General features: G+C 45.6%; 1 protein-coding gene across 1 annotated transcript in view; it reads left to right on the top strand.

Annotated features, from left to right (window-relative positions):
- Nucleotides 1-7,326, top strand: part of LOC130201690 (paralemmin-1-like) — a 22,670-nt gene extending 15,344 nt beyond the window's left edge. Inside the window, exons 2-7 of the mRNA XM_056426785.1 lie at nucleotides 1-15; nucleotides 818-898; nucleotides 4,461-4,576; nucleotides 5,207-5,277; nucleotides 5,519-5,787; nucleotides 7,300-7,326. The exon at nucleotides 1-15 is cut by the window's left edge and continues 28 nt beyond it. Coding sequence (XP_056282760.1) covers nucleotides 1-15; nucleotides 818-898; nucleotides 4,461-4,576; nucleotides 5,207-5,277; nucleotides 5,519-5,787; nucleotides 7,300-7,326 — 579 coding nt within the window. The remainder of the gene's footprint in view (nucleotides 16-817; nucleotides 899-4,460; nucleotides 4,577-5,206; nucleotides 5,278-5,518; nucleotides 5,788-7,299) is intronic.
- Nucleotides 7,327-9,971: the final 2,645 nt, after the last annotated feature.

Genomic DNA, 9,971 nt, shown 5'->3' with positions numbered 1-9,971 from the left:
CTCCAGGCCATCGCTGTAAGTTATTTGTGTCTGTCTCTTCCTTTCTCTCTTGTACACACACACACACACACACACACACACACACAGAGTGCACGTCAGGGCACACTGGTGGCCGTAGTAACAGCAAATCATGGCCGCCTGTCAGGGTCTGACCGCCCGTCTTAATGACTCAACCTTTTAGATCCCACATCGCTCCACCATTAAGGACATGGAGAGCTAATGCAGCGGCTCTCAGCCCTGCTTCTTGCTCTGTTCCACCCTCTCTCTCTCCCTCTCTCTCTTTATCTCTCTTCGTCTTGTCAGACACACACTATCTATAGGTGCTCTGCCCGGTGTAGTTATATTTATATATTTTTTTGAGATACACGTCTTCACAAAGCGTTGAGAGTCAATGGCAGACAAAGTTACCGAGGCACGTTTACATTATTTAAATTTGTATTGTTTTAGAAAAATCGTGACACAGCGATTTAATCGTGAATTTGCTGACACGTAAAAAACGTTGATGCATCCGTCAAGGTACACACTCTGTCAATTAAAAATCACATACACATTTCCCCGAAGATGTACTTGACATATGGAGTGAGTGAAATGTGCCTATGAATACACATCATGTACGGTAACTGCTCACCTGCACTCTTCCCCCTCTCTCTCTCCCTCTCTCTCTTCAGAAACACCAGCAATAAGCAATATTAACTGACACATAAATTACTCAGCCAATACTTCATTCAGGACAGAGTTTTTTTAAAACATCGATGTTCTGTGTGTGTGTGTGTGTGTGTGTGTGTGTGTGTGTGTGTGTGTGTGTGTGTCGTAACAGGACAAAAGGAAGAGGCAGACAGAGATTGAAAGCAAGAGGAGGCAGCTGGATGATGACCGACGACAACTCCAGCAACTAAAGGTACACACACACACAGACACACACACACACACATACAGACAGAAACACACACACACACACACTTTCTCCAAACAGGTGAAAAGGAGTTTGCTAATATTTGGTTGAGCTTTGAGGCTCCGGATCTTTTGCTGAACGGAGGGTGCGGGGGTTTTAAAGGTGTTTCCAGTTTAGCTGTTATTTCCCCCTGAAGGAGGCGGAGCCACCAAATAATCCCTTCTGGGGTCCCTGGACTCTAAACGTTTCTTTTTCTAGCCCTTCCTGTTTGGATTAGGTTCAAACGGGGCGTCGGAGGGTCGGCAGCTTTTTTTAATACGAGGTGCCGATGTTACGTTTTTTGTGTTAATCGGCGAGCCGTCTGAGTTACGACACCGCATCGGCATTTTACGATCTCTAAATGTCTTTCCGTCTGTTGGCAAAGTGCACATAGCAACACTTCTCTCACGTAATCAGGACATTGTAATTACAAATGAGAGCGCCGTGCAAAACAGTGAGAAGATTTAAACCATTAACCCCCGACCTCCGCTAATCAGCCACGCATTATGCGGAGAAGGCCACGAGGATACCGGCCAATCAGAAGGGCGGCCTCCGAGAGCACTCCAATCACACACTGAGAAAGATGAGTGTATTTATGAATATGACCCTGATCCAGGGGTCACCTGGACCTCCACGACTCCTCAACCAGAACCAGAACCGGGCTCCATGTGTGAGGCCGCTCGGCCAAACCACCAGAATCAGAACTCGGAAACTCCTTCTTTAAACCCACCGGCCCCACGCAGCGAGATACTCCCCGCCGCAGCCGCCGCCGCCGCCACGGAATGTTCAGAATGGACTTCAGATAACACCGGCGGCTCCTCCACACGCGGTTCACACACACACACACACACACACACACACACACGCTCACACACACGCTCCCTACAAACACACATTCAAAGTGGACACACACTCATTATATCAGAGGCCAGGCTTTTGTCAGCGTATGTGTCAGCACTATCAAAACTATTTCAGCGGGTCACAGATACCAGCAAAGGTTGCGGTGTGTGTGTGGGTGGGTGCGTGTGTGTGTGTGTGGGGGTGGGGGTGTGTGTGTGTGTGTGTGTGTGTGTGGGGGTGTATGTGTGTGTGTGTGTGGGGGGGTGTAGGGGGGGCGGGTGCGTGTATGTGTGTGTGTGTGTGTGTGCGCACAGACGCGTGCGTTTGTGGCAAAAGTGCCTGCGACCTGGGCCGTTGCCCGAGCGTGCTCCCACTTTTTCTATTTTCTGAGCAAACCTTTGTGTGTGCGTGTCTGCTTTCTAGGTGTGTGTGTCTGTGTGTGTGTATGTGTGTGTGTGTGTGTGTGTGCGTGGCTTCATGAAAGAACACAGAAGCCTCAGACAATACAGGGGGCTTTGACAGAGGAAACAGATTTTTGTCCCACTCCCACCAACAGGAAAGGGTTCTTACACACACCGCACCCCGCTTTCGTCTCACACACACACACACACACACACGTACACACACACAAACACACACACACACAGGGAGAGAGAGGGGGGAAGTGTAATCATGCTGTACATGAGCATTAGAAGGCTCTTTGTGCAAACCACAGCGTGTATAGCTTTTCCAGAGGCGGCTTTCATGTGGAAAACCCAATAAACTTCTCCGTTTATACGGGTGTACCTGCCCCGCCAGGGAAATCACACTCACACACTCACACACACATAAAACACACAGCTCATAGGCAGGGATGGATTAACCAACGGGCCTACGGGCCCAGGCCCAGGGGCCCATGAGCTCAGGGGCCCTGGGCCTGAGCCTCGCGTGACGTCGCTGTTATTAACATTGTATTGATATGAATATGATGATATGACACGGCGCCGTATGCCGGTATATGCTAGGCTTAAGTCATTCATGTCATGGTCATATAATTCGCGTTATGTTGTCTGCTCAGCTCCGGTATCGTTGTTCCATACGGACTGTTTTGTTAGCGATGTTTACATTTTTGGGGGGGGGGGGCTTGACACGTCCAGGCCCAGGGGCCCGTGGTTTCTTAATCCGTCCATGCTCATAGGGGAGCATATGTTAAGCAATAATCCAAAATGAAGTGGCATACGCCAGGTTTCCAGGGTTTGTGCTAAGCTAAGCTAACCATCTCCTGGTTAAAAAATAAGTGAACTGTTGCTTCAAAACTGAGAAAATAGTTGATAAAATAATAAGAATGACTTGAGACAGAATTCATGAAGTTTGGAGAAACTGACTCAAAAGTTTTGGGGATTTCAATTTGAAGGAGGAAAGATGCAACTTTCATTTAGCAATAACGCCCTGCAGCTGCTCAGTTCATTTGGAGGGGTGTGTGTGTGTGTGTGTGTGTGTGTGAGCGCGTGCGTGTGTGTGTGTCACAGTTCCGCCCTTTGTCTGCTACATTAGCAGCTTTTACTCTGAAGAACAATGGAGAGAGACGTAACTTCAGTGCTCCAGCTTTACAACCAGTGTGTGTGTGTGTGTGTGTCTGTGTGTGTCTGGCGTTGGGGTATTAGGGTGGGGCGAGAGAGCGATGAAGATTGAGAGTCGAGAGAGAGAGGAGGAAACAGGGTAAGATCCAGCGCCCCAGAGACCATGAAGAGTGTTGAGTTACACCGTGAGAGTGTGTGTGTGTGTGTGTCTGTGTGTGTGTGTCGGGAGCTGGAGAGTTGAAACAGAACCACGGGCACCGTAAACGCATGCAGACAGATGCATGCCCCACACATGTACAACCAGAATAACAGGCGCGCACACCACATAGTTCATGACCTTCACGATGGAGATGGAGAAGAAAGAAAGAGAGAGAGAGAGACAGAGAGAGAGAGGAATGGCCGGTGGTCGAGTCAGAAAATTGAAAAACATGGGGGGGGGGGGGGGGTTGGTTTGCTGGAGAAATTCTGGTTGCATCACCGGAGAGGAATTCACATCACGCACAGGTCCAGATTTTTTAGTCCAAAGTCGTGAAAGCGAGAGCTTTTCTGTTTTTTCTTTTCTTTTTTTCCCCTCTCACTCTCTTTCCCCTCCTCGGCCACGCCGGGGTTGAGTCGTGCCGCGCGGCCTAAACAGCTGCAGAGCACAAGACACACGGTTATATTTATCTCCGAGCGCGCCAAGTATTCCTGCTTTGTTTCAAGCTTATCTGCAGGAGGGAATGTGTGTGTGTATGTGTGTGTGGGGGGGGGCGGATGCTGGGCTGGTTTGGAAATAGACAGAGGAAATACACACGGACTGAAGAAGAGATAGAGAAGAGTGGTGAGAGAGTGATAAACATTTTATTCCCTTGTCGTGCTTCGTTATAATTCATACGGCAATTATGATGAGACTCTAACAGTTTACACTTAGCACTCTTTGTGATCTTTTAGTGACTTATCTCCATTTCCAATCCCACGCTCAATTGAGGATGAGAATGATCTTATTATTTGGGTCTTTACGGCCATCAGTGATGTGAAATGTGTTCTTCTTTTTGTCACAAAATGAGAAGAACATGTCCCCTCTCTGTTGTGAGATCATTTATAAACCTCGTGCTTCATTCTCAACCTCATGTCCGTGTGTGCTGTTGCAGTCGAAGGGCCTGAGGGAGCGCTGGTTGTTGGACGGAGCTCCGGCGGAGGAGGAGACGCAGCAGCGTCTGCATGAGGACGAGGTGAAGACCAAGCTCCTGGAGCAGGTCATCCTCAGGTCAGCATCCCAGAAAATAAATATATAGATATTTATATATTTATGTATATATATATATATAAATATATATATATATATATATATATATATATATTTAGATATATACATATATATATATATGTGTGTGTGTGTGTGTGTGTGTTTTCCAACAAATGAAGCCACAGGAAGAATAAAAATGTATCCACCGGTTCTTCCAGCCACAAATATATGAATCATGAATCACAGGTGATGAAATTCAGATTGCGTATATCCAGAAAATTCCAAAATGATTGTGATTAATTTATTTACGTGGTGTTTGAACTTGCTCCACATGTCTGACTGCCAGGTCTAAGCATCATTATCAGTATTTTAATAATGCCTTTAACTAGAAATGAAACACGGAGGCTATCACGGTCAGCTATATTAAATATTAAAGGATCATATCTTCTTTTGTAGAAATGATCATCTTCTCGAAGATTGCTTATGTAACATTATATTCCTGTGGCGTAGAGTGAATTGCAGATTTATTTCAATCAGTGTGTGTGTGTGTGTGTGTGTGTGTGTGTGTGTGTGTGTGTGTGTGTGTGTGTGTGCGTGTGTGTGTGTGTGTGTGTGTGTGTGTGTGTGTGTGTGTGTGTGTTTCTAAACCAGACTGGAGCGAGAGATCGAAGAACTGGAGACAGGCCCTCTAGCCAATAAGGGCGTGGCCAAAGAAAATGGAGGTAAGTTCAGTGCCCATGGCAACATTATATATGATCACGCGGAGAAAACCATAGCAACGGAGCCCGGATACTTGCGTCGGAAAGAGAGAGAGAGCCAATAATGGCCTCTTCGATTGCTCTATCGAATTGCTCCTATCCTCCGGAGGTCGTTAAAACAATATTTCCTTTCTTTCTCCTTCGCTCTTTCTCTCCCTTCCGCTCCCTCCTCGCCCTCTCAACGGCTCTCTGGCGCCCCCTGCAGGTGAGAACGGAGTAGCGCAGGGCTTGGGTCAAACCCCGAAGAGAGAGGTGGCGGGCATCGAGGCCACGCTGCTGGGTCCTAGCCCCGACCAGGCCAGCGAGGACAACCCCGTCACCCTGGTGTTCATGGGCTACAAGACCGTGGAGGAGGAGCAGGAGACGCGCGCGGCGACGGAGGGCGTCGACGGCAACGTCAAGGCCGAGTTCGTCATGATCGAGGACGGCGAAGGGAAGGCGGTAGCCGGGGGAGGAGAGGCGGCCGAGGAGCAGGCCCGCCCAACGGGAGCATGGCGGATAAAGAGAAGGCCAACGGAGGCGGGGAGGACGGGGAGAAGGAGAAGAAACAGAGCTGCAAGTGCTGCACGGTCATGTGAGCTATGTGTGTGTGTGTGTGTGTGTGTGTGTGTGTGTGTGTGTGTGTGTGTGTGTGTGTGTGTGTGTGTGTGTGTGTGTGTGTGTGTGTGTGTGTGTGTGTGTGTGTGTGTGTGTGTGTGTGTGCGTGGGGGAGTGCGCGTACGTGTGTGCGAGAGTAGTACACGCCTGCACTTGTGCATGCCTGTGTGCTATGGCATGTGTCTGTTGCAGATGTGTGTCCACGTGTTTGTGTGTGTGTGTGTGTGTGTGTGTTAAAAAATAACAAACATCTGAAGTACAGTTCCACAGCCAATAATAATCAAACAATGAGAGCCGATGCTCCAGCTCCAACGACCAGAACCACAAAGACTCATAAGTACATACGTCGCTCTGTATACTTTCTCTCTGATATGTATTTGACTTTTTGATTTCTATTGATATTTTTCTATTTTTCTTGTCTCGACATTTATATTGTATTCAGTATGTATAACTTGATTGTGGGACTGTGTGCTGTAAGTTCGATGTTATTATTGTTGGAGAGAGAAGAAGAAGAAAAAAGAATCGTATACTTCTACCAACTGGACGCGTCAAATCATTTAAAAAGTCAAAAATAGCAAAACTATGAAGGACACGGACACTCAAAAATATATATGTACAGTATATATTTATCTGTGTCGGTCTACTATTTATCGGTCAATTTCATATTGCAATATTGTCTAAGATATTATTTTAAATAGTATTTTAATATATTGATATGAAGTTATGTTTTATACAAGGTATTTATTGTTTTCGTGTCCTCTATATCATCTCCAACCATTAACTGCATGTAAGTGTGTGAGCACTATACCACAATCATAACACGTGTCTGTGCTTCCTCATATGTGCTCATAACTTTATTATATCGTGTCTTTATGAGTAACAGTTGATGAACGTTCGAGATCTGCATCCAGCTAAAAAAAATGAATCCATACATGATGAGACTGAAGCGACCACATTAGCTTCTCATAGACGTACGTGACACGTGTACATGAAGATCACAGCCTTTTCATTTTTCAACTTTTTTTTAATTTTTAAATAAGATGGATCCTACTTTCTGATCAATGGAGTCGTGGCGAACCGATTAGACGCGCTTATTATGATAATGTAGTTCTGGAACTCGCGCTGCATGACGCCTTGCAACACGTGTTGACTCGTCGTGTCACTTGTTCGGTCTTAATTGTTTTACTCTTATTATCACGTTCACATGAATGTATATCCAGGGGTTACGTTGGGATTAGTTCCACCGCAACGAGGAGGGGGAAAAAAGAAAAAGAAAAGAAGAAGAAACAAAGGAAGCTTTTTGTCTCTTTAAGAAGCAAATAACAATCGGATGACATGCTGTAGTTTCCCTGTGTGTTGGTCGGCTGCCGGTGTGTGTCCTGCTCCCAGTTTAACCCCTCGGCTCTGTGTCTGTAGGCGCCAGATATGTATGATAAAGGAAGATTTGAGTCCAATTGAATCGACTTTTCTCACTAACAATAATATTCTCTGGGGACCTTGAATCTTCTTTTTTTCAGTCTAAAAACACAATGTATATGATTGGGTTGTGCGCGGGTCCCCAATGTTTTTTTTTTATTGTATAAGAAACAGGCCTCACTCTAGAAGAAAACCCAGTTCAACCTTTTTTTTTTAAAGTGCAAGCTAAACCGTACACGCACACTATCGGCATTTAATATGAAATACATATTTCCTGGCCCTAGTTCACTCAGTATAGAGGCCATTGACGCCCTGGGTCTGTGATGCTACGACACTAATGCTTCCACTACCCCCCCCCCCCCCCACACACACACTCCACCCTTAAGGCTCATCCACGTCTCTGATTCCCCCCCCCCCCCCACACCATCACCATCCTCATCGTCACACACACACCTGCCGTCTATGCTCGGAGACACGCGGCTCCATAACCTCTGCTGTTGGTGCTAACCCCGGGTCACCTGACCTGTCGAACTCTCCATCCACCAACTCCCCCCACCCCCTCAGTCTTACCCAACCCGCCGGGGAGGGGGGGATTGTTGGGGATCTACTGCCTCCCCGCGTACGTCGAGTATCGAGACTCTTTGGCAACCTCCAGTGCCGGATACATCATCTCACGTCCTGCCATCTTTCACCACCAGAGAAATGAGACCTCACATTCCACAAAGAGAGGTCAACAGGCAGATGAATTATAGTTGATGCTCTCCATAATGTACAGTTCCACTTTCTTTCTGATATTGACTTTTTTTTTTAACCCCCCCCCCCATATGGCCTCTTTGCGAGGCGGTATATTGTATTTGATGTGTATTTTATTTTTTAAAGATGACCATTTGTGTATTGTCGGTGCCTTTGTCAAGTTCAGTCTGTCTGCCGCCATTTTTAGAGCCAATGGAAACACTGCCTTCTACTCTGGAGGGGGTACTACTACACACCTGTGGTAGAACATTATTCTCATTTTTCTCGCGATAACTATATAAATAAACAAATGCAGCTCAGATGATAGGTAATATGCAGACTACTACAAAACCTTTGCATCCTGTCGTTGACTGATGACCTTTTTTATTCCACACGTCCGAGAAACTACATCCAAAGTGTGACTTTTTTTTTTGTGTGGGGGGGAGAATACAAACTTTCTGTCCAGTGTATACACATGTGTGCGTATCTATATGCATACATAAATCTGTATAAAATACATGTAACTGTTGAGCTGAAAGCTTTGCTTAATCGTGTGTCTTTGGGACAGCAGCAGAAAAAGCAACCTTGTGTTAAACCGATGCCTGTTCATCTATTCTGTCGTCTAAATGTTTAATCTTGAATAAAACTACTGTTTGTTTACAGCAAGTCAGATACACGTTTATGTAACCGACCAAACATACACACATATTGCACATGGTTAATGGTATGTGTGGTGTTGTTTTCGGCGGCTCAGCTGACGGAGCCACAGATGGACGGCCTTCTGTGTGGAATGGTAAAAGAATAAATAAGGAAAAATGTTGTATTTCATTGTGATTGAAAAGAAACTATCCCTCATGTATGGGGAATGAATTGTGTACAGTGAGGTGTGATATGTTAAAGATGTGATAGAAACATGAAATAAGAGCAGATCCATCATTGGTGGTGATGAGCAGAATTGGCCTTCGGATAGTCTGTTACATGCACTACCCAATACATGCCACTAGAGGGCGCACACGTCTTCTGTCGCGGAAAGCTCATCCTGTTACAACATTGTCATGAATAGGGAGACAAAGGCAGAGGGAGGTATTTAAACAGGGCATTTATCAGATGGAGGTCAGGTATGCACTATTCAACGAAACATAATCATACCGCTTTATGCCGCAGCCGAAAAAACAACAAATAGAAATATTCATATGCAGGTCGATATGAATGTGCCAGTTTCAGTGTGTGGACACATGCGATGAGACAGATTGTGACGTTCAATAGAAGTATAGAGCTGAGGTAGCTCCACATCACGAGACCGAGAAAATATTGTTTGCCTTTTTTGTTGTAGGTCACACCCCAGACGACGCTCTCACAGACACAATACGGAAGAAGAAAAACAGAACTGTGGGTTTGATTGTTGGAATATTATAAAGTTAATCTTCTTTTTTTAAAGGAGGTATTTCTTTCATTTGAAATGACCCACACAGAAAACAGGTCAATCCACTCTATGAGGACAAAGTCTTATTGCTGCTATGGTAACACATAACAGTAAATTCCTTTCCTCTGTCATTATTATTTCACAGTTAGCCTCACACACACACACACACACACACACACACAAGCAGAAACAAACTAATGTTCCTCAAATCTAACCTCATTCACCACAAAATAACTTTAATGTGCCCCAATACCTGTGGGAACCAGATACATCGCGTCCTTGGTGGTGTAACACACACGCACACACATTGATACTGTGCTGCTGTGGTTATTCACTTATTATGGGTTTCTGTTACTTCTTAACGTTTTAGGACAGGCTACATATCATTCAGTTCTTTCACTTCATGTCCCAAAAGATAACACAAACACAGCCACAGCTGTGGGAATTAAAGGCGTGTGTGTCTATTGATATGAAGCTATTTCCTTTTTCA

Source organism: Pseudoliparis swirei, chromosome 11, assembly GCF_029220125.1.
Source record: "Pseudoliparis swirei isolate HS2019 ecotype Mariana Trench chromosome 11, NWPU_hadal_v1, whole genome shotgun sequence".
NCBI lineage: Eukaryota > Metazoa > Chordata > Actinopteri > Perciformes > Liparidae > Pseudoliparis > Pseudoliparis swirei.
This window is presented reverse-complemented; position numbering and strand designations above follow the sequence as displayed.